This window comes from Rattus rattus, chromosome 13, assembly GCF_011064425.1.
Source record: "Rattus rattus isolate New Zealand chromosome 13, Rrattus_CSIRO_v1, whole genome shotgun sequence".
NCBI classification, from domain to species: domain Eukaryota; kingdom Metazoa; phylum Chordata; class Mammalia; order Rodentia; family Muridae; genus Rattus; species Rattus rattus.
Window position 1 is genome coordinate 8,110,077 of NC_046166.1, and position 27,577 is coordinate 8,137,653.

Below are 27,577 nucleotides of genomic sequence, written 5' to 3' on the forward strand. Positions count from 1 at the left end.
AATCCTTTTTAAAGTATGTCTTTTACAAGTGTTTTTCCGCAGACTGGGTTTGTCCTAAAAGTCTTAGGTCAACCCCTACCCTCTCAGGGAGGTTTCTTGATTCTATCATTGGCTGATTTTTATTAAAAACCATTAAAAAATTAACAACAACAAAACTGCCCTCACAAATGGTTTTGCTGTTGTTGTTGTTGTCGTCGTCTGCCATTGGATGCTGTTTTTACATAGTTTGGATAAAAAGCGTCAACCTAAATCTTTGGTAGTTCTGACAAGGTTCAAGGCTACTATGAAGCAGCCCTAAGTCTTCGTAAGCTGGGGGCTGTGCAATGGCTTCCATTTGTTCTGTCTTGGCATTTTAGTTGTCAATAGTAACACAGCAAACCAACAGGCTGCACCCAGTTAGTCTCCTTTCTTTTGAGAGCACTGGGGTGATATAGCTCTGTTGATAAAATGCTGGCTTATGCAACCCTGAGGATGAGATTTCAGTCCTCAGCACCCACGTAAAAAAGCTCCAGGCATGATGATGGTGGTGGTGGTGGTGGTGGTGGTGGTGGTGGTGGTGGTGGTGGTGGTGGTGATGGTGATGATGATGATGGTGGTGGTGGTGGTGGTGGTGCTGGTGTGATGGTGATGGTGGTGGTGGTGGTGATGATGATGATGATGATGATGATGATGATGATGATGATATGCACTTTAAGTTCTAGCATGGGGGAGACAGAAAAAGGAGCTGTCTAGAGTCTAGACTCTAGACTAAGATGTGTGTGTGTGTGTGTGTGTGTGTGTGTGTGTGTGTGTAGTCCTAGTTATCCTAGAACTTGCTTTGTAAGACCAGGCTGGCCTTAGACTCAGAGATCTGCCTGCCTCTGTCTCTCCTGAGTGCTGGGACTAAAGGTGTGCATCACCTTGGGTCTGGCTTGTGGAATTTGTTTTTGTGGACAAACATTTCAATCCAAGTTTTGGACTACCGTAGAGATTTTTCACCGTACTTATGATCTTCAGTTCCCTGGATAGGTCATTAAACAAACAAATGACAGGCAAAAAATTGTCAAAATCAACAAAAGCGTCAGCTTCCTCGGCCAAAGATGCTGCCTTCAGTTCTTCAGTCCAGGAATCTATGTCACGGGGACAACATCAATTTATCTTCCGTGATGGCTGGATTTATGTCAACTTGACACAAACTATAGTCATCTGAGAAGAGGGACCCTTGACTGAGAAAATGCCTCCTTAAGCCCAGGCTGTACACAAGCCTGTTGTAGAGCATTTTCTTGATTAGTGATCAATGGGAGGGCCTTGCCCATAGTGGGTGGTGCCATTCCTGAGCTGGCCTCTTGAGTTCTATAAGAAAGCAGAGTAGCAAGTCATGAGGAGCAAGCCAGTGAGCGGCACCGGTCCATGGCTTCAGCATCAGCCCCAGGATCCTGTCCTGCTTGAGTTCCTGTCCTGACTTCCTTCCATGATAAACAGTGATGTGGAAAGGTAAGCCAAATAAACCCTTTCCTCCCCAATTTGCTTTTCGGTCATGACGCTTTAGCAATAGAAACTCTGACTAAGACATCTTCTCATAAACTAATCACTGAGCACCCTATCGAAATGGAAAGAGGATTGAACAGGGCATTATATGCCGATATAAGGTATCTTTAAAACGCTAACTAAAAATTCAGAACTGGTTACGGAAACTTTGAAAAAGACACCCCATTGAAGGTTCTCTTCAGCCACAGTAAAAAGAGACACACTAGGTGCTTCCTGCAAAAACAAAAAAGCAACCCAACAAGACAAAAGGAAATGAAACAAAACAAAACAAAGTCCCATGATTATTAAGGAGAATGTTCCCAAAAGAAAGAATTCTTTCTAACATATTTTCCTTCCCACTGCTAAGGTTTTTTGTTTGTTTGTTTGTTTGTTTGTTTGTTTGTTTTGAGAAGAAAAGACTGTACCCCAAGAGGAAACTAAACTATTTGGAACTAGTTTTACTTACCACACTTGTGTATTTCACTAGTCTCTTCAACTAACCTGTTTTTTCTTTCTTTTTTCTACTGTTTTGTTCTCTGTTTTGCTGGCAACTGTTTTTCTCCTCTACTTCATTTGAGGTCACCTTTTGGTTCTTTCTTCCAACTGAAAACCTTTACTGCTGATATCCATGGTCCGTGCTGCGGCTCAGTGCTACGGCAATGCCCGAGTTCCGAGAGGTCACGTGACTTCACTGGTCACGGAGGCAGTGCACGCCTCAGTCAGGCTGTCAGGATGCCTTCATCTTTTCTAGAAGTTGCACCAAGACATCTGCTGGAGTTCTTTAATTCGTACCATTTCTTCAAATAAAGAATTTTGGTACCACCCCCACCATCTGCCCCACCAAAAAAGGCCGAGGGCTATGGCGGTGCCCATGTCTGTGCTGCCGCCGAGGGCTGTGTTGATGTTTGCCATCCGTACTGTCACTGGAGAGCGTGTGGATGTCCGTGGTCAGTGGTGTTGCCGGAAACCATGTAGACATCCGCAGTGTGGGCTGCTGCTACTGACTGTAAGGGGCAAGGATGCTTCTGATGCAGAGGTGTCGATGGCTGCAGACTCACAGTTGAGAACGAGAGACATAGAAAGGTTCTGGGACAGCCTCCTCTACTCTCACCCCCAAAAGAATCAGTCTAGACGGAGGCCATTGACGAGAACTCTCAGAGATTGGGGTAAGGATGGCACAGTTTAGCTAGCTCTTCATAGGTGATGGCTTCTGCGGGGCTGGCAGTGGGGAGGGACTTAATTTTCTTTGGGGGTTTGACCGTGAAGTCAGTGTTTGAACAAAAGTACTAAGCTTTCCTCTTTCTTTTTTCCTTCTTCCGTTCTGTCTGTCTTTTCTTCTTTTCTTCCTCCCCTCCCTCCGTCCTCCCTCCCTCCCTCCCTCCCTTCCTTCCTTCCTTCTTCTCCTTCATTCCCCCCCCCTCCCGGAGGAGGTTACAAGGATGGGAGTGGATATGGGAGAACCGGGAGATGAGTATGACCAGGGTACATCATGTAAAATTCCCAAATAACCAATAAAAGAATTATGTTGAAAAAACACTTTACTTTTTACTGCGCTTCCCCCATCCCTTTGTTTTATTTCTGTTTTGTGTTTGTTTTTGGTTTTGTTTTTTGAGACACAAAGGGGTTTTTCTGTGTTAGCTCTGGCTGTCCCGGAACTGTAGACCAGGTTGGCCTTGAACTCACAGAGATCTGTCTGCCTTTGCCTCCCGAGTGCTAGGATTAAAGACGTGTGTCACCACGGTCTGATTTGGCTTTGTTTTTAAGATAGGGTCTCATTATGGTGCTCTGGTGGGCCTGAAGTCATTATGTAGCCCAGGCTAGCCTTCAACCCCTTATCTTCCTACCTCAGACTCCCAAGTGCTGATGTTTAGGGATAGGCTACCATGTCCAGTTTCCCCCTGTTTTTTTTCAAAGTTATATGTGCTTCACCAGTTCTTTTATCATATCCTTTTCTGACGTGTTTTGAGGCATTATTTGCCATAAAAACTTTGCCATAACCCAAATGTTTTGCTATGAGGTACCTTTAAGTGAATTTAATTTACCCCTCCACAGTTTCATACTCATATCTAATGGACTTTGGTCATACCTCACATCGTCTGCTTATGTCTCCCCTTTCTGCCAAACCCCCCTTTCTCCTCTTCTATAAACCCTTCTCCCCCATACATGTCTTTCCGCTGCTGATTTTTACTCACTGTATTTAATTACGGTTGCCTGAATGGGCACATATGGAAGATTACTTGCTTGGTTATTTACTAGTGGATATAGCATTGAGGAATATGGCTCCCCCAATCCCAGCAAACTTTAGTTCCTATAGCTCCATGGATCCCTCCCCATCTGGGATGGAATGTTGGTAGGTCCAGTCCTATGCAAATCTTGCATACTTAGCTGCTGTGAGTCACTGGTGCCCTGGCTGGAGGCTTCTTCTCTGCTTGGCCAGTTTTCATAGCGCCATGATTAGAAAATAGCATTTCAGAGCACCCCTTCCTATCCTCTGATCCTCCCACTTCCTCTTCCACAGCATTCCCTGAGCCCCAGAGGAAATGGCATTGTTGTCATGTTTACAGCCAAACACTCGACATTCCCTTATTCTCCGCATAAACTGCAAACAGAAGCTTCTCTGGCCATTTTGGAGAGTGGCTCTAGTCTATGGGTATAGACCTTGGGAAGCAGTTTGGTACCATATCTACTCGTAGTAGGCTCCCATCTTAGAGTTTATGACCTCCGTAGTGATGGGTTTTGACCAGGTTATAATACCAGACGTGAATCCCTCTTGTGGAGAGGGACCCAGATCTAACAATAAAGTGATTGAACAGTCCCATGTCAGTGGTGCCCCAATTACGCCAATGAGCACACTTGCCTGGCAAATTGGTATCGGACAGTGCACAGGGTGCGTTGCGGGAAGACTGTTAAAGCTTTTTCTCTCCTAGCAGATTATATAGCACGTTCCAGCAGTAGGAAAGCTAGCCAGAAGGGGGCGCACTTCCAGCTTGTTTTCCCCTTGACTTATCGGGCATCCGGAGACCAAATCACGTGGCATCTTCAGCAATAGAGACTTTTCATCGAGCTCTGGCTGGTAAGCAAGAGCAATAGTAATCGCCCTTACCGTTTGGTGATATCATAAGCTATGCTACCCTTGTCACTGAGGTATTCTGGGAGCAGAACCTGATATCTTTAGCATTCTTTAAGTATTTTAAAGTTTGTGTTAGTTTTATTTTTGGGGGGGTGGGGTGGGGTTGACCGATGAGTTTTAGAATTGTTTGTTAGATTCTGGAATATTCTCAGTCATTTCTCATTGACGAGTGCTTCCCCACATCCTGTTTCATATGTCCCTGTGCTAGCTTTTGTCTTGTCAGCTCCACAGAAGGTAGAGCCATCTGGGAGGAAGAGGAAGCCTCTGTTGAGGAGCTGCCTCCTTCTGAATGGCCTTTGGGCAAGTTCATGGTTGATGACTGATGTAGGAGCGTCTATCCCACTGTGAGGGGTGTGACACCCCCACACCCCAGGGGGCAGACGGTCCTGGATGGTATAAAAATGTAAACGGAGTGAACCCTGAGAGCAAGCCAGTAAGCAGCATCCCTCCACGGCTCTGCCTCAGTTCCTGCCTCAAGGTTCCTGTCTTGAATTCCCGGCTTGACTTCTCTCAGTGGACTGCGAAGAGATACCCAAGCCAAAGCAACTCTTTGCTCTCTAAGATGTGTTTGGCCACAGTCTCTATCAGAGCGACAGCAAGCAAACAAGGACGCTCCCCCTTCAACCCTCACACGCATGTCAGAGTTCCTTATCCTGTCTCCCTTCAACAGTGCCTTCAACAGTTTTAAACGTGTCTGTTTATTAGATTCTCTGAAGCACCCGTGGTCCTGACTCCATTGGCTTCTGTGGCTCTCCTGGAGAGCCCATCCTTTCCTGGCTTTGTATTTCTGACCGTGAGGCTCCTCTGCAATAGACGGTTCCCCACCGTGGGCGTTTGATGTGTCCGAGGTGGGAAGTGGTTTTGTATGCAGTTCTCTGGGTCTTATTGTATCAAGCCAGTTATTAAGATGATTTGTGTAAATGCAGACTTCTCATCCTCACAGGGCAAAGCTGTGGTTCTGCTTTCTCATGCACTTTTTCCCCTTGCATCTGCCACCTTGGGTAGATGGCAGGATTTCTTGCCCTTGTCTGGGGCACACGTGTTTGTTTGTGTGTGTGTGTGTGTGTGTGTGTGTGTGTGTGTGTGTGTGTGTACACATGTGTGTGCGTGTGTGTGTGTATGCGTGGGTGGGTGGGGTGATGGTAAGAGGTTTTTTAATTTTAATTCTTAGCCTTTTCACAGACAGAGATGCCTCTGGGGCTTCGATTTGTGCTGGTTTGGGTGGTTTCTTCACTCTCCGTGGGCTCGCACAGCTTGTCAACCCCACGGGACTGCGTGCTGGACGGGACAGCGGATATTGCGCTGCTGGGAATAAATGCCAACTTCCCTCAGCCTACAATCACCTGGGTAAGGAGTCTCCACTGAGGAATTATCTAGCTCAGGTAAGCCTGTCAGCACGTCCTCAGAACTGTCTTATCTTTATTAGTGGGGAGAGACTCTCTGCTGTGAGTGGTGCCGTTTTCTGGGCTGCACCCTGACCTGTGTAGGACATAGAGCGAGGACAGGGAGCTGAGCATCATCAGTGGACGAAGAAGAGGCAGGGATCCAGGGGTTTCTCCTCTCTCTGCTCCTGGCTATGGTTGTGGTACCCGCTGCCCCCTGCCTCCTCGGCAATCCTGCACTGCAGCCCGGAGCTGTCAGCCGAAGAGACCCTTTCCCCATCTGTGTGGCTCACGGTGTTTCAACACAGGCATGAAGCTAGAACAGACAGGTCATGTATGATGAACTTGTAGCTCCTGTTCACTGCTCATGGTGGTCATCCTTCTTTCTAGAATTTGAGATCTAAGCTCTTCTCCTCTCCCTCCTCTCCTCTCTTCTCCTCTCTTCTTTTCTCTTCCTCCTCCTCCTCCTCCTCCTCTCTTCTCCTCTCTTCTTTTCTCTTTCTTCCTCCTCCCAATCCTGACTTGCTAACCAGCATGCTGCAGTGTTTTGCTGAGAAAGCTCTGGGGTTTCCATTTAGAAGAATCTCCACTCTGCACCACCGACTGCTCACTTACGGAGAGGGTCTTGCAGCCTGGACCAGTGTGAGCTTGCCTTGGTAGGCTTGCAACAAGAATGCTAGATCTTGACATTTTTTCCCCCTCTATTTTCAAACAATGGCCATCTCGTGTCATCTTGTCCCAAACCCCAGAAATAAGCAATGTTGGCCTCAATATTCCCATATTCCAAGTAAGGACACCCAGAAATGCGGTAAGACACACAAGTCTGGAGCACCATTGGGCTTCCTAGTGAGGCATCTTCACTTTATGCCGTCCATAGACATGTTTAGACAGGCTTACAGAGAGCACTCTTTTCTGCACTGAATTCCTGTCAGTCAATCACAAATGCCACATGAAACCCATGCCTCTCCTCAATCATGATGTGGCCACATGCACTAGCAGAGACTTGATTCCCTCCCTCTTCTTTTATGGCCCGGTGTCATTTATTTTAATTCTGCCCTTAGACGAACAGTTTCTTTATGCTGCCCAGACTGGCTTCAAACTCCTGGCTTTGTGCAGTGTTCCAGCCACATCCTCAGACACTGTTGCTGGCAGAGTCCACACAGGCCAATGAACTGTTGGCTTGGATCACAGGATTTATATCATCTGTCAGTGGGAACGATGACAACATTGTCTTTCTTGGCATTGCATTTTATTGAATACAGACTTACAGGTCCTTAAATATCTTGAATGGAATGCTTTCAATATTCTGCTCTTTAGTCATACATGGATTTCTTTAAAGCACAGAACTATAAATTAAGATGTACATATTGCCATAAATCTAGAACTATATTATAAAAATAGAACCCAAACATCAACTTCATAAATAATTTGGCAATTTAGCAGTATGACAAGGTGGCCATACTTACAGTGGGTCACCGCTTCAAACAACTGTGTCATTTTCCATCTCTGAGAGACATGTGGGAATGGAATAGCCTCCTTTCCCAGGGTCCCCACAGAGCAGCCTATGGCCGTGGCTCAGTGTTGCCTTTGCATAAATATGAGTACACTCCTTTGTTCTTGGAGGCGGAAGGCCAGCTTCCAGTCTCTTCCTAAGGGAGGAGGTGTTCCCTCCAGCCAAGGCTCTGCCAGGTATGGGTCTTACACCCTCACAGTGCATGGTTTGATACATCCAATAAATATAGTGAGTTTCTTTTCTGATGGAGAAGAGCAACCAAGGCTTGGTTCTCTCAGATCAGTAGTTTAGGAGGGAATCACTCAAGCAACGCCTTTGGACAGTGTCTTCCCAAAGGGGGCCCCACTCCTTGTCAGCCATGTGGCCCCTTCACCCACAACCCAGCTTTAGTTCTCACAGTCTTGCCAGAGACAGCTCCATTATCCATCAAATGAAGATAATTGCTGGTCTATCTTCCTTCCTTCCTTCCTTCCTTCCTTCCTTCCTTCCTTCCTTCCTTCCCTCCCCCCCTCTCTGAATAGCTAGATGAGATTATCGGAACTCCAGGAAGTCTGTGCTATGGAAGATAAAGGAAGAAACATCTTTACGGGTGCCGGCCACTGTATTCTAAACCCACTCAGGCTGTCCGTGTGCAGGTGAGTGTGTGGAGGGACAGCCACAGATAGTGATCCAGAGCTAGCCTCTGCCTTCATGACCTATTTGGGCCCATAACATGTGGTGGGATGACTGTTCTTCCACTGGGCAGAGCTACCACATGTGCCACTGGGTGTTGCTGGGAAAAGGGTAAAGGTTACGTTTCTGAGGACCTCATCGGGAACTCCCAGCTCACCCAGGTTGCTTCCAAACCAGGCTGGGTCTCATTTCCAGTTGTAAAGGCCAGAGGCCACCTTGATAAATATAATGAGGGGCTCTCTCTTAACATGCCAGCTTCATGTGAGCCCCCAAGGTTAGGGGGAGCAGCAGCAAGCTGGGGTGGGGGATGGGAACAGAGCTTAGTAGGGTCTGACTTCTGTAGGAGGCTGGGCTAGTGGCTGGAGTCAAGATCGCTTGGCTTGGTTGGGCCCCTAGCTTTTTCCTTGGGTGCTGGTGGCTTGCTGTCAGCAGGCTGCCTTGAACTGCAGAGGTCTCTCATGTCAACAAGGCTCGCTCCCACAGCTTCCGAAAACTCCACAGACGACGTCTCTTTGCAGCTGTGAAAACTGGAGATGCAGAAGGTGATGGCCTCGGGCTGGGGGTTGTAGCAGGCTCCATAGCCATTGGGGACCACGGGGCCATAGCAGCAGAACATCTCCATGGTTGTGGGCACCTGGAGAAGAGCATGGGTTGGAAGCAACCTATTCTGTGGCATTCGACCTTGGAACCTGCTAGAGCGTGGTGGGTGACTTTCCTGTATCTTGAGACCACCATCATATTTGCTTGCTGTCCAAGTCCCCTCGTCGTGGACTTGATTGACCAGACTGAATCGTGTTGGCGTGAATGATTGGACATGGCTATCGAGATAAAGATGCACTCAAGGTGCAAGGTGTCGGGGGAGAGAGACCCCAAGCCACCCCCACTCCCCAGTGTGTACTTGGCCCTGCGTGCGGAACCGAAAGCTCCCACAGTGACTTCTGCTCTGGCCTGAGTCACAGTTTTCCTTCATCTAGGGGCCATTTGAGGCACTGTGGCAATCAGGCTAATTTACTAAATGGCACCCTGGTGGCACCCAACCATTAGATGGCTTCCCACGGGGAGTAATTTATGAACTGGAGGAAATCTGGCCTTCTCCTCTGTTGATTTCCCCCAGATCCTTAATTACTGTCAGTACTGCCTGGCTGGTCTGATTTCCTCCCCAAGGCCCACCCACCCATGCACAGTTACTCAGCACCCGACACTTCCGATCCTGCTGTCACCTGGAATTTTAGGTAATCGGCTAAGACACTCTGAATGTAGAGGGCTAAGGCTTTTCGGTCTGCATGGCAAACCAAGAAAGTGTGTCTCTGGAAGCATCCAAGCCATAAATGTTACTGTTCAGTGGGAAAGATACCAATAAAGAGCTCATGCCCCAGATTCATTTTATTAGGTGAATTTAGGGATCAGTAAGGGTTGTTGAGCCAGTGTAGTGTGGGGCAGGGTCTGTTTTAAATCCACAGGTTTCTGCTGCTGTGCTCTTAGGCCTTCCGAAATGGCACTGGCCATTTTAATGGGGCAGAACAAGCCATTAGTCTTGCTAATAGAGTCACTGCATTGTCAGATAAATTTGCCGTGCAATGGCCGGAGGCCATGAAGCCATTCCAGAGCACTCTACGCCCATGGATGGTTTCCCGAAGAATTTATGTTGTAGTATTCTGGTCTCGCTTATTCATGTCTGCAAGCCCACTGCTGTAATGACAAAATTAAATTACTGAGTGGGCTTTTATCCTCAGACACTTGGTCAGCCTCCTTCACCTCCCATGTCCAGCGGTTTGCAGATGTGGTAGCTTCCGGGATACTGCTGTGGTTACACGTCTCCCATCCCCTGCAGCACTCTGCTAATGAACGTCATTCTGTCTGTGTGGCTGTGGTCCTTTGATACAGTGGTATGTCACAACGTCAGGTGGGGCATGTTGGGCTGATAAGTGGTTTTCTGCCATTGGTGCCCTGGCCATTCAATACCATAATCCCTATGACCTAATTGAGGGACCCCCAACCAGGCCTGCTAGGCTTCAGATCCTAGGGGTCTCTACAGTGGGATACCCGCTCATACGCAGTGGATGGCAAGGCAGTACTGCGTGATAGTTAGAACCCTCAGATGGATGAGTTCCCAGGCTGTCTTCCTTGGCTAAGGGAGCCTGTGGTCATTCCTACTTAGAGGATGGGAGACTATCAATGACCTGAACATTTAGATCAGTCTACTGAAGGTGACAAACTCAAGAGGCAGAGCCCGGGGCCGGGGAAATGACTCAGTGGTTGAAAGAGCTTGCTGCTCTTCCAGAGGACCCAAGTTCAACTCCCAGCACCGAGATCAGGCAGCTAGCTCACAACTGCCTGTCACTCTAGCTTCAGAGGATCCAACACTCTTTTATGGTCTCTGGAGGGCACCAGAAAACACACCACACACACGGACATTGGCACACAGACAAATGCATATGCACACAAAAATACAGATAAAGCTTGTTAAAAGAAAAAAAAAAAAGAAGGGCTGGAGAGATGGCTCAGTGGTGAAGGGCACTGGCTACTCTTCCAGAGGTTCTGAGTTCAAGTCCCAGCACCTGCATGGCAGCTCACCATTGCATGCAACTTCAGTTTCAGGGGAGCTGATGCCCTCACACAGGTGCACATGCCAACTAGGTTGATCGGTCTGTTACCCATTGCATGCAGATACTTGAGCGTATACTGTATCCTGTATGTATAATTATTTTGCATAAATAATACATATTAAATACTTGCAAACATATGCATACATGTGCGTGCATGTGTGTGTGTTCGTGTGTGTGTGTGGTGTGTGTGTGTGTGTGTGTGCGTGTGTGTGTGTGTGTGTTAAATAACAAGCAGAGACAAAGCCTGGTTCTAAGTCACTAATGTCCTTGTGATGGGGCCTCCTGGGCCCTGGCCACACATGCAGAGGCTGTACCTGGCTGGTGGAGAGGACAAACCGGTTGCTCATCAGGTATGTTTCATCCATGAACATCTCAGGTGGCTCTTTGCACAGGTCTCGGGCCAGCTCCCTCAGTGCCAGAAGATGGTTGTCAATGGCCATGCCGGTTATGGCCTGGGAGTCAGGAACACAGAGGCAATGAGACCTGCCTTCCTCTGTACCTCCCCTCCCCTTCTTGTCTCCTCCTCAAGACCAGTGTGACCCCAGTCACTCCTTGCTTAAACTGCTCTTGATAGATGACCTGTGTGAGCATCTGCTCTAGTGCTCCTGGACTCTAGCACTCTGTGTCTGTGTCTGTCTGTGTGTCTGTCTGTGTCTGTGGTCTGTGTCTGTGTGTCTGTCTGTGTGTCTGTGTGTCTATCTGTGTGTCTGTGTCTGTCTGTGTGTGTCTGTGTCTGTGTGTGTGTCTGTGTGTGTGTCTGTGTCTGTGTGTCTGTGTCTGTGCGTCTGTGTGTCTGTTTGTCTGTCTGTCTCTGTCTCTGTTTCTTAATCTCTTAATCACCAAGGCAGTTAAACTTTTCAGTGGATGAGGGAGAAGAGGAAAAACTCCAGGAAGAGTCTGTGGAGAGGACTCTGGGACTGGAAGCAAGATCAGGGCATTTTTCTAAGGCTCTCCCCCTAGAGGCTGGGTGGATAGGGTCTGTACTCTTTTGTTTGGTTTTCCTTTGCAATTACCTGATTTATGGAGCAATTGAGGAAGCTGGAGACTGGGAAGATGGGGAGTGGGGGGAGGTGGAGGGAGGGAGGAGTGGGGGGTGGAGGGTAAGGGAGTAGGCACTGCTCCTAGCCTACAGAATGAACCTTATTACCATCAGAGTAATTAAGACTTTGGGGGTCTGTTATGTATGGTGGCCATTTAGCCATTACAGCCACTCCTAGGAGGAAATCCCCCTTTCCCAGTGAACTTCACTTGGGTTTACAAGGCACGTATTAGCATCTGACAGCCATTCTCCTTCAGCTGAGAATAAATGCATAAAGATGATGTCGACGCTTCTCCCTGACGGCATCTAATTATAGTCTGAATAGACAAGTTATGAAGCTTGAGCTAACTTTATTCTTAATTAATCTATGCAAGGTGGTGCTAGAGATGGAGCAGAGGGCCCTACACATGCTAAGTGCATGCTCTACCATAGTTTGCCTCTTATTTGCCCTGCTGGGATAGAGAGGAGGTATTAGGAGCCCTCTCCGGTGGTGGACATGCTTCATTTCTCTGCTGACCTCTATTTATTCTTTCATTGGTAAAGGCCCACAGAGGAAGATACTCTGTAAGCAACCTGCCCCCCAGCCCAGCTCTTAACAGTCAGATATAACCAGAGGAAGTCAAATGAACAGTTGTCTACAGTGGTGAGTAGCCCTCGACAATGTACAGAGTACAAGGAGCAGGGAGCTTTGAGGGGCCTGGACAAGCATGCCTTCCCACCGGGGGTTCCTCTCCCTACAATCTCTGTCAAATACGTTCTTGCACCTTGGGAGGCTGCCTTGTTCCCTGTCTCTTCCCCTGTTCTCGTGGCTAACTGGGTACTAGTCCCAGGTACCAGCTGCCTTCCCATCTCTCCTCTCTACTGCCCACTCCTGATTCAGTTGCTTTTGTCAAGGTACCATGAGTAACACAGAAGATCCCATGGTGACGCTTCAGAGGATGCTTCTCCAGAGAAGAAAGTTTGTAACTTTAAATTTGTTACCAAAGTACAGTGATTATAATTTAAAACCCAAAGAAGCCAATGGCTGATGTTACCTTGAGAACACCGCTTCCCACTCTACAGGGGCGAGGCCTTGAAACTTCTCCCTTTGACATTGTGTTCATTGCTCTGAATCCATGCTTAAGAATGCTGTGACTGCATCTTCCAGGCTTACTTACAAACTCCCTGATATAAGAAATCAAGCATCTGCTTCTGCTTCCTCTACCTGCTTCTGTCTTTCAGTCTTCCCAAGAGAGTCCTATTTCAACTCCTTCTTGCTTGAACAACATACAGTGCTTATTGAATGTCATGTAGACACCCACAGCTGGGTCTTCAGGGTATTATGATTAGATTTCTCTCCTTCCCTTCATTCCTCCATTCCTCCACCCATCCTTCCTTTCTTTCTTTCCTACTGAGGATGAAACCCAGGACTTACAAAATGCTAGCCAAGTGATACCAACTTAGCTATGTTCCCAGACATAGATTTTCTTTCTCATTAAACTTGTTGTTCTCCCTTGAATTGACAATCATGAAGTTGTGTTTGTCTGTGTATCTACCTCTAATTAGTTCTTAAATGCAGCCTTCATTTTAGTCTCCTCTCACTCAGTCCTCCTTTATGTACTAATTGCTCTCTAAATCTACTGAGTAGTTATTGACTTACAATCTCCGTTCAGTGTCATCCTTTTTCTACTTTTTTTGTTTGTGTGTTGAATCTTCTATGTGATTTATTTGATTGTTTATTTTAGCTTTCATTTTCATACTTTGGAGATATGGAGCCTTTGTCAATTTTTATAAGAAAGACTATTCAGTTAGTAAAAAGTGAAATCTCTTCTGTTTAAAATGTCTTTATTCTGTCTTTAAATCTGCTGATAGTTTAGCTAGGTATGAAAGGGGTGGTGGAGATCATTTTCCCTTAGAATCTGAAGGCATTGCTCACAATCAAACACCTTCTGCTTATGCTATCTAAAGATCAATTATATTTTTATGAACTTTGTCTTTCTTTTTCCTCTGAGAAACTTAGGATTTCTTTATGTCTATAGGATCATGAAATTTCCTTGGTATGACTATTTTCTATTATGTGAGATGGTGAATTCCCTCAATATAGAAGGATTTTCTGTGGTTCTGAAGTTTGTTTTATTTTGTTCTGGGGATAGTACTTAGGGATCTATGCCTGCTAGACAAGTTCTCTATCATTGAACTATCCATAGCTTTTGATATTTTTCTTGAAGTATTTGGTTGTCTATTCTCCAATTTCTCTTTCTGAAAAACTATTATTTGGGATACTGCTCACCTGAACTAAGCCATCCTATCTTTCTTTATAGTTCACCTCTGGTTGGTGTTTAAAGTAGATTACCTCATATTATCTTCCAATACTTCCATTGACATTTTGTACTATACTGCACCCTAGAGCTATCTTTATCTCTTGATACTATTTTTAGAATTTTTTTTCTTATTTAGAGAACAAAATTTTTTGAAAAATTGTGGGGCAGTGAAACATACCAGGAAACTTGGTAAGGTTGAGTGAGTTCAGAGGCCCTGGCACCCAGGCACCTACCTAAGACAGTAGGCATCTCCCTGCCAGATTCCTGGCCCAGAATATGTGGCCACACTTCCCACATCAGAATAGAGTTCTCCATGCTAATGAGGTATCTAGCAGCCCTGAGGGTAAGGCAATAAGATTCCCTTCCCAGACATTCCTTCCTGTAAAAGGTATTTAATCTTGGGACCACCCTGAGGAGGTGGTATGCACCCATTTTTCACAATGAACAGTGAATGAACGGTATGGATAAGCATGGACTCTTTTTCATCAAGAACTGCCATGGGGAACGTGGCAGAGGCCTTCATCTACAGAGCCACACTATCTAAGTCTCCCACAGAAGGCCGCTCCACGCTCCCAGACAATTACAACTAAGCCAAGGACAATCTCTGATGAGCTAAACTGGAGTTCCCCATGCCCCTGGCCCTGGACTTCTAAGCCTGCAGACCCAACTCTGTTCCCAACTCCCCACGAATCAGTGGAGTCTGGATATCCAGGAGTTTTGAATCCCTGACCCCAGGCTCCTCATCATAGGCCAGTGCACCACCAACCCTCCCTTCCGACTCCTCTGAGCAGTTTCCTGGACACCCACCCAGGAGTCAGGGAACTTCAGTCCCCCTCAAGCCTTGTATTGGTGCTTCCTCAACCCAACACCCTACAGTGGGCGGGCTGGGGTAAATACAGTCTAGCTTCTCTGCATTTCGTCTACCCAGCAGCATTCCCACACCCTAGCCGTGGGGTGAACTTGGAACCACAAAAAAAAAAAAATTCATATCTCAAAAGTTACTAGTTAATAACATTTACTAAGAGGCTCTGCTTTTAATTCGTAATCAAGTCATTGGAAAGTGAAGGCCCCTACGTGAGAGAACACACGGCTTCCAGCCGTCCTGCCTTCTACCTTGGCCACATGAGCATCACACGTCCTTCCTCTCGAGGATTCAATAGCAGGAACTAAGCAGATATCAAGCAGAGAGAGACCTCACTGGCTGATCCTTTCATCCTCGACTCCCAGACTCCCCAAATTGTGGGAAATCTTAGTTCTTTATAAATTATGCACTACACCTGATTCTGTTACAGCAGGCTAAACAGACAAAACCGTCAGCCAATCCTCTTTTTCTCTGGTGCCTGAGCTGCCCTGAGGTACTGCACCTCAGGCCCCTGGGTTGTCCATCGTCTTTGTCCGTGTCCTAAGCCGGCTGCCAGCTGCTCTTCTTTTCATCAACAAACCTTTGTTAGTTCCCTTCTCTCTGATTCTCTTCTTATATGAATATGTTTTAAAACACCTCTGTTCTAGAGAATTTCAGAGAGAGGGACATTCAACTCTCGTGTTCAACATGTCATGTTGAATCAGAAGCCCACATGTTCCTCTTCATCCCTTTGCCTCTGCCTAGCCACAGTTTTCTTCAGCATCATACAATGAGTGTCTGCTTGGCAAGCCACTCCCCTAATGCAGCTTGTTCTTCTTCTGCCCCACACTGGAGTAACATTCAATCCAGTTTTTCTGCTCCTCAGTCCTTTGCAAACTGCACTCACCGAGCTCTTCCTATCAGATATATCATATTCACAAGACTCTTCCCTTTACAACACGATGCTCTCTCCTTGGCTTCCCTTCCCTTTCTTAATCCTTCACACTAAAGACTGCTTCCTCTGGGAAGTCCTCTCAGCTTTTCAAAGCAGAGGAAGAAGCTTGCGCCTCCATGTTCTCTGTAACTTCCTAGGACTCTTCTTCATGTGGGTTTGACATAACTTTGAAGCACCTCTACTCTGACTCCTTGTTAAGTATGCACTGATAGCGCTTAGGGATGTCAAAATTTATTTCCTGTATATATAGCACTTAACCTAGCGTGAAGCAGGGGGAAATTCATTGACAGCAGAGCAGGCACTTACTGGAGCTTGGATCTGAAATGTCTTCAAAGACTCATGCATTGAAGGCTTGGCACCATTGGGAAGTTGTGGAAATTTTAAGAGGTGGAGCCCAGTGAAAAGTTTTACTATAAAGGTATTTACTGCCCGTTAGGTAGATCGTGGCATCCCAGATCCTCTTCCTCTTTCCCCCTTTTATTTCTTTGTCATAAAAAGGAATGATTTTGGTTGATTATGATCCCTAACACAAAGTGCTGATGATGCTGCCTTTCTATTAGCCTGAACGCCCTGGAAGCCACTAACCGTAGCCCCTGAAACTGTGAGCCAAAATAGGCTTTTCTTTCTCTGTGCTGATTGGCTGATTGTCTCCTTTATTTGCATCCCTGTGGTGATTGGCTGATTGGCTCCACTATTTCTTTCTCTGTGCTGATTGGCTGACTGTCTCTGTTATTTGCTTCCCCGTGCTGATTGGTTGATTGACTCCATTATTTCCTTCCCTGTGCTGATTGGCTGATTGGCTCCGTTGTTTGCTAGAGTAGTAGAAAAGCTGACTAAGAGCTTTTTGAGACAAAGTCTCACTCAGATCCCACATTAACCTTGAACTTGTGATCCTCCTGCCTTGGGCTCCTGAGTACTTGGAGTATAGACCTAAGCTATCATGCCCGGCTAATACAGTGTTTAAACAGAACAAACATGGCTGTCGAGATAAATCAGGGACCGAGTTAGAGGAAAAGTCTTCACCGATGAATTCTAAAACCCAGAAATATGTTGGATTTGCTTTCAAGTACACACAGAATGACCTGCTCAATCTTTCTCATCGATTTTTGTCATCTTCCTGCTTGTATTTGAGTGATCTGTAATTACCACATTGATCACCAGCTCAAGTTCCCTCTTGTTTGCATGCAAATAATAGCTTTGCAATATTAAAAAATAAATTATTCCCTCAAACCAGAGAAATGGTCCTCATACAATTTTGATTTCACTATTAATTTTCAGCAAAGTCCTTCAGTTCACAGGCAGCATAAATGAACATATAGAAAACAAGAGGGGAAATCAGCCCCAGGTGATAATAATTCTGACTTCTTTCCAGTGTGCCAGGGAACAAGCCACCAATATTCTTCAGGCTGCCCTCCCCCAATTTGATGGTTTCTATAAATATTATGAAGTACCATACATATTGTGAGCCATTATTATCATTAGGGTATGTCAACAGGTTTCAAACACCACTTACTGTCCTGTGTGAAACCAAGGAAGGCAGGAAGGGTGTGGGCCTGTGATGTAGAAATAAGAAAAAGACCATGCCCAGGGGAATCAGCCTATAATCAATCCCGGCCACTTGAGAGACCGAGATAAGAGAATCACATATTAAAGGCCAACCAGGGCTACACAGTAAATTCAAGGCCAGCCTGGGCAACTTGATGAGACTCTGTTTCAAAATAAAAAGATTAAAAAAAAGGAGGACTTGCCCTACAGCTTAGTGCTATAGCACTTGCCTAGCATTCAGTCCCAGTGCCATACAAATAAATAAAATAAAAATGAATAAAAATCAGGGAGTGGTAGCCTTGCTGTTGGGGCTAGTGAGGAATGGCCACTCACCATGACTGTGTACTCAGTCTGGGCCCGCATGGCTGTCTGCAGCAGCTGCAGTTTCTCAGAAGCCTGTGAACAAAGGAGAGGGTCGGGCACAGAAGGCACTGCAGGCAGGGAATCCCCGTGCATGCAACAAAGTGCACTGGCAGCCCATGGCGGCCTCAATGGCTTCCCTGTGGCTCCTTAAGGCAGAGCCGGGGTTTACCGGCATGGCAGCCTTGTTGTCTGTCATGGCTTGCACAAAAGCCAGAGCCTCTGGAGTGGCCGATCTGATGTTGTCCACCCGACCTTCCTGGAAGCGGCGGATGGATGCGCTCTCATAGGTGGGCACCAGTCTCTGGTAAAGCCTGAACAAGATAAAAGATGGATGGCAAACAGTAATTTGTTCTCAGGGAGTCATAAATCCCGAAAGAGAAATAGCTCCAGCAGGCTTTATTTTCATAGCTCTGACGTGACGTGGCCCAGTATTTCATTTTAATGTTAATAGAATTCTAGAGGAGAATTCCAGAGATGAATGCCGGGAAGTCTTTGATGTGAGGAACCATGTACACTTTTATTCACCGGGGACACCGTGTTGATATAAAATGAAGAGGCGACTGGTTTAAAAACAAAAACAAAACACCACTCCCAATCTGTAGGAGCCCCCAGTTCCCATCAGCCAGTAACATCCATGGAGTTGACTATGAGGAAGAAGAAAAACCATAGGACTGAGACTAATGAGAGCCCAGTGTCGCATAACAAGTTGTGGCCTCACATCCACCTCTGTAGGAGGTGCACTTTTGCCAGTCAGTTCAAGATGATAGAGAACTGGGTGACAGCAGAGCCTAAGATGGTTGCTTCTGGTTAGAGAGTGTCTCCAGACAGACCTCTGAGAGGTGGCCCTTCAGTTGGAGGTGACTGGTGAGAGGGCGGATTCGCAGCTAAAGCGAAGCTCTAGAGGTCAAAAGGTTTACAGAATGGCCCCAAAGCTCAAGGGTGGACCCCAGGAGTGCTGGGCAGCAAAGTGGTAGGATCTGATTTGCATATGTCCACGCCCACTCATCATGAAGCCAGGACTATGCAGAGGACAAGTAGGAGCAGCCATCTCTGGGGCCTATGCCGCAGCTGGTCAAGCAGCTGGTAGCTTCTTAGGAGCTGAGGGTGGTGGTTGGGAGGGCAAACAACAGGTTTAAGAGACAGCTGGAGAACCAATATGGGAATATGTGGGTGAAATAAAGGAAAAGATCAATAGGGATCCTCAGGTCTTTGACTGGACTAACTTGGGGGAAGGGTCCCATTGTTTCCACCCCCTGAACAAGGATAGGAAAACCAGGGAGGTGTGGGTCACATCACAGGGACTTCGATGAGCAGAGGAAATCAGGTAAAGAGCACTCCCTACAAGTTCATGGTCTTCCTAATCCACCTGATTCTCCTTAGCTCTGCAAGAGAGTACCCCTGGACCTGCTGAGGCAGCCCCCCAATTGTGACACCTTCCTTCTGCTTCTGGATTTTGATTCCGATTTGAAACCGAGCTTGGATGGTAACGTCTCCTTGCAGTTGGCTTTGATCACCCCCCAGCCCTCTGACCCCACCCTGAAAGCCATATACTCCCCTCCAAGATGTTTCTAGACTCTAAAGCATCCCATCCACTAGTCCAGTTGGGCACGAGCTTATCTTGCCCTCGCTCACCTGTAGTAGGCCAGCTGGAGGGCCACCTGGATGAAGCCGTCGGGGCTGTATTTCTGCTTCTTGATAAATGTTTTTCCATAGTTGTCAAACTTATAAACAATGAAATCCAGATTCTTTACTATTCTGTGGAAGAGAAAGAAGATACTCGGCATGCAAGATAAGACTCCCAAAGCACAGAACCCACCCATGCTTTCTGATCCTGGTCTGTGTCCTAGGCCCAGAAGATAAGTGGATAGATAGCCCTAATCATCCAGAAATGCCCTCGGGTGTCAGAGGTGTGCCCTCACCTATGCAAGTGGCACAAGGAACATTGGAACTGGGTTCGCCTAGGCAGATGAGCTCATCCCACAGGGACCCTTCTAGGGTGAGGTGGGCCTGGCTACAGTGGCAAGGTGGGAGGAGCATGCAAATGAGACATTTGCATGGGCAGAGTAAAGCGCCATCCACATACAGACAGACCCCTGCCTGCTGGCTGCCTGCAAAGCAGGCATGGAAAGGACCATTTATATGACCTGTGAAGAAACTGTGTGTGATCCAGTGTCCCTGTGGACAGCTGGCTGTCATCCAGTCTCTGCTGTGCTCTGTAGCTTAAGCGAGGACTGGAGCTTCACTCACTCATTGTTTTAATTGTTAACAGAAGCCCCGTTTTATCCAGTGACTTCTAACTTACCCGATTCTCCTTAGCTCTGCCAGGCAGCCCCCATGAGTCCTCAACCCCTAGACCAGAGCTCAGGAAGCTCCCCATTTGTGACATCTTCCTTCTGCTTCTAGACTTCGATTCCTGTTTGAAACCTGGCTTGGATGGTAACATCTCTGTGCGGCTGGCTTTGGTTATCTTCTAACCCTCTGCCCCCACCCTGAAAGCCATACCTCCCTCCAGGATGCTTCTAGACTCTAAAGAACCCCATCTGATAGTTCACTTGGGCATGCCTCCTAGGATGTACCTATCATTCATTATGACAGAGTACCAGGAAGCTTCCTTCAGTCCACACAGAAATGCCCGTGCCACCCCCGTATTGGCCAGTATTCTCTCTCTCTCTCTCTCTCTCTCTCTCTCTCTCTCTCTCTCTTTTTTTTCTTTTTCTTTTTTTTTCAGGAGCTGGGGACCAGAATCCCAGGGCCTTGCGCTTGCTAGGGCAAGCGCTCTACCACTGAGCTAAATCCCCAACCCCCAGTATTCTCTCTTAACATGAGTTTGGGGTCTGGTCTGATGCCCACGGGGTAGAGAGGAGAATTCCCAGCAAGGTGTGTGTCACTGACTCAGCCAGGTATGAGCACAGCTCCTAGAGGAATAACCTGCCCCCACTAACACTGTCCCTGGGACTTGATGCTACGTCTGCTGTCCCATCACTCACTTTAACTGAGTTCTTCTGCCTCACATGAGCTGAGCTCCCAAGAGTCATGCAGATGCTTGGGGCAGGAGCGACCCCCTACCTTTTGACAGACTCCTTGGGCAGATTTCTCTGTCCCCATGGCCACTCAGAAACCCCCCTCTCCAGACTCTGCTCACCTTGGCCCATCACCTCCCATGGACCATGTAGGTCCAGGTACGACCTCATGCCCCATTAGGTAGACGCTGCAGGGTAAAGGACCACACAGGTCCCTGAGAATAAGCAGGCCCTTCGGCTGTTTTCCTCTGTCTCCCTCTTCTGGCAGCCCACTCACTGTGGACCTCCATCATCAAGGACATCAACAACATTCCATGGAAACCCAGAGACCTCTTCCTCATTCACTAAAGCCAGCTGCTTCCACAGCAGCTCCAAGAGAGGAGCTTCTCCATGCTAGGTTTCCCAGCCTGGCCACGCTGTGCCCCGCCCACCTGTGCTGTGCCCCGCCCACCTGTGCTACCTCCATAGACTCCTCCCTGGCTCCCCAACAACCCCTAGCCAGGAGCTCCTCATCAAAGACAGGGCAGGCTCTTCACAGCATGGCTCAGCCTCTCTCTCTTATGTACCATCTTCTTGTTTGCTGGCTCCAGACCAGCCCGGCTTTTATGAGCCTTCAGAGGTTTAAAGAAGCCTTTGTCCTGGCTCCTCCCTCAAGCTGCTGCTCATCCTTTGATTTCCTCGCTCACTGTCCAGGCAGAGTTTAACCCCTTATCTATCTGCAGGCTCGGGTGGGTCTCCATGCCTCTTTGTTTTGGGCATTTCGTGGCTCGAACATGATTTGAAATGTTCTTGCATTAGAGTACGGAGGATAAAGCCCGTGCCCATTCATTTACGAGGTCCCAGTGTTTTACCACAGACCTGGCGCGCACACCATAGAGCTCTTTGAGTTTGAGGAGCGAGTGAATGGGTATTCTCACACAGGGAACTACAACAGCAGCGCAGATCCAGCCCTCTGCCTCTGTCCACTACGGCCAGAGCCAGCTCCTCCCCTGGGCAAAAGGCCCCCTTGTCGAGCTGAGCTGCGAGTGTAAACTCAAGCAAATCGAAATAGCTCGGATTCAAATGACCTATTCAAAGTAGTTGTTTATGACTCCCTCAAAGCAGGGAATCCATCCCTAACCTTCAATCTGCTTAGTCAGGTGAAACCTGCAGGGGGAAAAAAATAGCTTCAGGTTTGCATTTTATGAAAATGGTAGACATTCGAGCAAGGTTATTTCCTGAGAGTCATAACTCCTCTTTAGTTTGACTACTTCTCCATGAGGGATGAGAATGGGCGGAGCCTAAAGGGGAGCAGAGTCCCAGGGGCCTTTGGAATCTTCCAGAATGCTTCAGCAGCCATTGGGGGCGGGGGAGTGTAGGGGTTCCCTTACCTTTGAAGTTTCTCTGCTGAGGAGGCGAGGTGGCCCTGGGTTTCTGGGGAACATTTCCACCTCAGCCTTCTGGGGGCAGGGAGCTCACTCACTGAGTCAGCCCTGAGGAGCTTCTTGTTGCTTGTCATCCTGCAGAGGCAAAGGGACAACCTCCTGAGACCCTGCAGCCAAGGGGTGTGGGCAGCATGGCTTTCTCGTGCAAGCGTCTTAGCTGCGCACAGCCACTGAAATGTAGGGTGTCTGAGCCGTCCGCCGAGCAGATAAACCAAACTGCATTTGTGACAGAGCCAGGACCCCGTCGTCTTCCACCTGACTCTAGTGTGTATCATTCATTTTCATTCGTCCCCCGTGTTCAGCCATGTTCGGGCTGTCCTTAAGAGAGAGTTGGTAACGTGGGAGCAAGCTGAGCTGCTGTGTCTCCAAAGGCTGGTTTGTGTCTCTGTCATGCCAGAGACTGGAGACCTACATCCAGAAGAGAGCGAGCAAAACTGCAAAGCAGGAAGGAATGCGGCACGGCTAAGGGATAGACAAGCAGGGCTTAGCCTAGCAGTATGGAAGTTGGGGATCTAGCCCATGATGGAGGAGACCTCCCTCTGTACCTGGCACTGTCTCAGGGCCAAGGAGAAAGATTGATCTAAGCTCCCTGGATCATCACTTGGATCCCCCCGACTTCTCCTTGTCTGCTCTGAGTTTCCTGCCCAGCCCGCACCTCCCATCTGCGGCTCGTAGCAGCTCATTTTGCAGTCTTTGAGCCTCTTTCCAAATGTCATCTTTGGCTCAGCCATTTTCTGGACCGACACCCCAGTTTCTCCTGGCTCGGCATGGCAGCCCTCTGAGGTCTTGCTCTGCTCTGCCCAGACTCACATATGTTTCAGCAGGTGCTCTGTGCACTGCACCAGGACGATGCCATCAAATGGAGAATGCTCACACACCACGCCGCAGGTGCCATCTCGGCCCACCACGAACTGCAACAGAGAAGAGCAGCTGAGCTGACCCTGGGCCTGGGCTAGGACCCCCTGACCTCTTGGGGACATTTCTCCTCCAAGGATCCCAAGGACTGTTGATTCCTAACGAGGCTGCTGCAGATGGCTGCAGGTACCTAACAGTGTAGAAGTCTCAAGGAAGCTCTTCCTACAGGGCTCTAGGCAGTGGAAGGGCAGCCCAAGTCCCTCCCCCCCTCCTCCCCTCCCCCTCCTTCCCTCCCCCTCCTCCCACAGCAGTGCGGTGGTCTTAGTGAGCTCGTAGTGTCTAGTGCATGGTCTATAGGGCCGAGTGGGTGTTCAGTCCCGTTTGTCCTTTATGGTGTGCACAGCGGACACCATTGCCCAGTGCCTTCAGCAACCATTTGCCTAATAGACCGACTCTGCTCCTATTGGCCACCACCGAGTTTATCCCCAAGATCTAGATGAGTGTCCAACCCAGAGCAGCTGCCGGTAATTGTGCTGCATAAATGAATAAAAGATAACGATGTGATCTGCCGGAAAGAAGATCTGTAAGGAGAAAGAACAGGTTCTTCGGTGGAAAAGGTGCGGGGAGCATGTTCTATTCAACAGCCGACAGATCTCAGTCTGCTGTTGTGTCTGCTGACCGAGGAAACATCCACCAGAGCCTCCGAACCCCTCGACCTGAGGGCTCATTTAAACCAGCCCAGTAAAGCAGCTCACAGGATTGAGATGAAAAATTAGAGAGAAAGGACCCACAGACACTACAGAGAGACCTTAGGCCCCTTTGCATCATTTTACACAGACTATGTTGAGCTCACCTGGGAAAATAAATATTCTCAGGGCTCAAAAGTATTAAGAGAAAATAAGGGGACTCTTAGACTGTCCCCCATGGGAAGTGGGGTGCTCTGGAGCTCCTCGCACTGTCTGCCCTTGGTAAATGAACAAACAGATGAGCAAAGGAATGAGCTCTTAAGGTGTTTGCTGAAACCACTTCCCGGGGACCACAGCACACACATTTTGAGCTGTTTCTCCCCGAACCTTCCTCCAGTCTTGGCTGACTGTGCCAGGCACCGAATCTCAATGTATCTCAATGATCTAAGCCAGCAAACGTCACGTACTCTCAGAGCATCTCTAAGTATGCATTGTTCTCTGTTTCCCTCCACCAGCTCTTTCTTTCCATGGGGAGACTCATCTTCCAGTCCCTCAAGCTCAGGTCTGTGACACCTCGGTGGCACCCCTGGTTCACCTAATTTCTGTCCTATCTACAAAATGAGGAACCTATGCTCACACCCTGTGGGCACCTTTTTGTCCCTGTCACTTAAAGGGAGGAAAATAGGTCTTTGAAAAACTGTACCCAACGGTTACTATTCTCTGTGTCCTGTGCATCCATTATATAAGTTCATTCCAACCGCTGCTCTGTGAAAGATCCCAAGCCATTAGCGGCACCGTGGAGGCTAAACAGCCAGCCCGGCAGCAACAGAACTCATCAGAAATAACAGAATCACTATGCAAACCAATAAAGAAGATACCCCTCCCCCCCATGCGGGGATGGGGCGAGGAGAAAATGAGACACTGCTGGGAAATGCTTATGGAGATAGGCTGTCCCAACCCAGAGAGACGGCTAACTTGCTTTTCTACGGCCACTGCGAGAGTGGGGTGGCATTGTAAATAAACAAGATTGCATTAGATATTGGCAGGTTGCAGGGTTTGCAGGGGGCTAGAGGTCTGGGATGAACGGCCAACCTAGAGCACAGCCCATTTGCAAGAGTGTTTTCCTCTAAATCAACATTAGATGTGATCACGATGCACGCGAATGAAAAGCTATGGGTTATTTGATTGTTCCTTGGGACGCATCGATCAGATGCTGGGCTGCCCTTTCTGTGTGCTGAAATGGGCGAGCCAGGTGGTGGACATTCAGAAAAACTGGCATTTCTGGTCAGCCCCGAATCCTGTTGAGAATTTACTGGGTGAATGGGTGGTAGTACCCCACCCCAGAGTGTGATGGAGGTGGGGGAGGGAGCCCAGGTGTGACCAAGCTCTTCCCACACAGAAGCCAGACAGTTGGGGGTGGGTTATTTGGGCTCTACACGTGGCTAGCCTAGGGGTGACATCACTAGTTTGGCCTGAATGTCAGGAGACAGCAAGAACACGCGGCTCTGGCCTGCTCCAGAAGAGGCAATGCAGTTGCAGGGCCATGAGCAGGGCTCTTACCTGCAGGGACTTGTCATACCAGCGGTTGGCTCCGTTCAGGCTGCAGCCTCCACCGTGAAGGAGCTGGAGGGCCCTGTGGGTGTCACTGAGCTCTCCTGTGCCTGGACCATCCAGGCATACCAGGCAGATGCAGCGCTCGATCATGTCCAGGGAGTCCCGGTTGGTGGAGTCTGTAGGACAGGTGAGTGTGGCCTCAGTCTGGGCCCCCTGCAGAGTCTCCCATGCTGCCAGCAGCCTGTCAGCCTTGACAGGGCCACACAGTCAGATGTCCTGTCCTGAGCCTCTGCTCTACCCAGTGTCTGGTCAAGACTATTGGCCCCTAGCAGTGTCCACAGCTTCCCCCAGTGTGGGGCCACTGGTTCGGGGCACGCTCAGTCCTCAGTCCTGCGCAGGCTCCCACTGTCTGGTCCATCAGTGCCCTCACTCCAGCACAGACATTACTGCATCTGTGCACGTCAATCATTGACTCTTTTTTCTTAGTACTTAGATTTTTTTTCCTAGAAATTTTAAATTAGGCAGTTTCACAGAGAATCTGAAAGGAAAGGTCTTGTCCCTGTAAGAACCAGAGTCTATGGCCTCATAAGCCTAGTGGAGAGGTAGGAGGAGGGGGAGCTTGGGGACAGGATAGAGATTCCCCTTTACTATGGGGTTCTCCACACCCTGTCCACACCCCATCCCCCTCTTTTCTATGACACATCCATGAGGTTAGCTGTAGCGCTAAGCCTTATGTGGTGCACTGTGCTGAGGGTCTCTTGAGACTCCCAGTAGAGACAGTGCCTTCAGAACATGGTGACGGTATGCTTGGTCAGTCCTGGGTCAGATCCAAATAGTCAGAGGGGAGGAGAAGCATCCAGGAAGGAGTTAGCAGCCAGGTCGGTTGGAGAGCAGGAAGCAGACTCCAGCCACATGGGTGGAGCTTAGAGATAAAGCCACTGACTTCCAGCTTAGGGGTGAAGGCTACAGGATTTAGATGAGGCCAGATGACCACAGTAATGAGAGGTTCTTATCCAGTCTTGGCTGGGCACCTATTATGTGTCAGATATCGATTTAGGCATGCGCACTATAATAGGAGACTGACGATAGGCTCACGTCCCACTTGCAGGTCGAGGGAAGACAGAAAATAAATACCCCGACTGCAGGATATTCCCAAGGCCTTACTTAAACATGAGGTTTGATAATAACTGTCCAGGAACTGGAGAAGGCTAGATCTGTTCTAGACATATAACTCCCAAGCCCGGGTTGGGAGCAGAACACCAAGAAGGTCAGACTCAGGAGTGAGGAGTCCTCCCGGCGAGAAGATCTGGGCCAAGGGTACAGGCTTGGAGTAGAGCCAAGTGTGCCTCACTCAGAACACGGGGGAAAATAAGACCATGCTGGCTGGTCTTGGTCATGGGCAGCTTGAATGCTGTACATCATTGCCCTCTTGGCCATTTCTTTGGTGAATACTAAAAGGCTGGCTTTGTGTCTTTCTTAACCAGGATTTCTTAGAGATAAGCCCAAGGCAGTGTGGGATAGGCAGGCTGCAGCACTCCAGAGAGCCCATAGCTTGCTCATGCAGCTAGGAAGGAAGTGGTTGCAGGCCTGACCCAACCTCTGGATGGGAGAGTGAAAGCCTGGGACTCCTCCCGAATGCACAACACAGGCTTCCTCTCCGTGCTAGAGGCTTGACCTCCTTCAGACAGAGAAAGATCCCTCAGGATGGCCCAGGCCTTACTATCAAATGCTGGCCTCGTCTGGCCCAGAAGCTCAGCCCCACTCACCAGGAACCAGGCCCTGGCTCATTAGGCTGAAATGGGAGCAGGACGGAGAGCTGGGAAGCCAGGTGGCCTTGCAAATGAACTCCCCGAATGCAAGTGCTGATCCGTCAGCTACTGACAAGTTTATTGTGTGAGGCAGGAAATGAAGCCCATCCAAACCCATCCACCATGAGTGAGGCCCACGCGCGAGAGAAACACTGGGTAGTGGGATGGAGACCCGTAGCAGGGGCCGGAGGTTAGAAGCGTCTAGACTTACTCAGATGAGCAAAGATACAGCAGGTATCTCAGGTCTCTGCCTTAGTAGGCTTAGACTCTCAGGTCCTGCTCTCGAACAGGCATGAACACCTGCACACACACACACACACACACACACACACACACACACACACACACACACACACACACCCTGTCTAGGACTCATGC

At 48.4% G+C, this 27,577-nt stretch overlaps 1 protein-coding gene across 1 annotated transcript in view; it reads right to left on the reverse strand.

The window, feature by feature from the left end:
• Window positions 1-8,046: 8,046 nt before the first annotated feature.
• Window positions 8,047-27,577, reverse strand: part of Chat (choline O-acetyltransferase) — a 51,202-nt gene continuing 31,671 nt past the window's right edge. The window contains exons 7-14 of the mRNA XM_032919318.1: window positions 25,398-25,567; window positions 23,107-23,207; window positions 22,243-22,371; window positions 19,485-19,607; window positions 18,022-18,163; window positions 17,823-17,885; window positions 11,124-11,261; window positions 8,047-8,837 (exon numbers count right to left, since the gene is read on the reverse strand). Of these exons, the coding sequence (XP_032775209.1) occupies window positions 8,556-8,837; window positions 11,124-11,261; window positions 17,823-17,885; window positions 18,022-18,163; window positions 19,485-19,607; window positions 22,243-22,371; window positions 23,107-23,207; window positions 25,398-25,567 (1,148 nt within the window). The 3' untranslated portion in view covers window positions 8,047-8,555. The remainder of the gene's footprint in view (window positions 8,838-11,123; window positions 11,262-17,822; window positions 17,886-18,021; window positions 18,164-19,484; window positions 19,608-22,242; window positions 22,372-23,106; window positions 23,208-25,397; window positions 25,568-27,577) is intronic.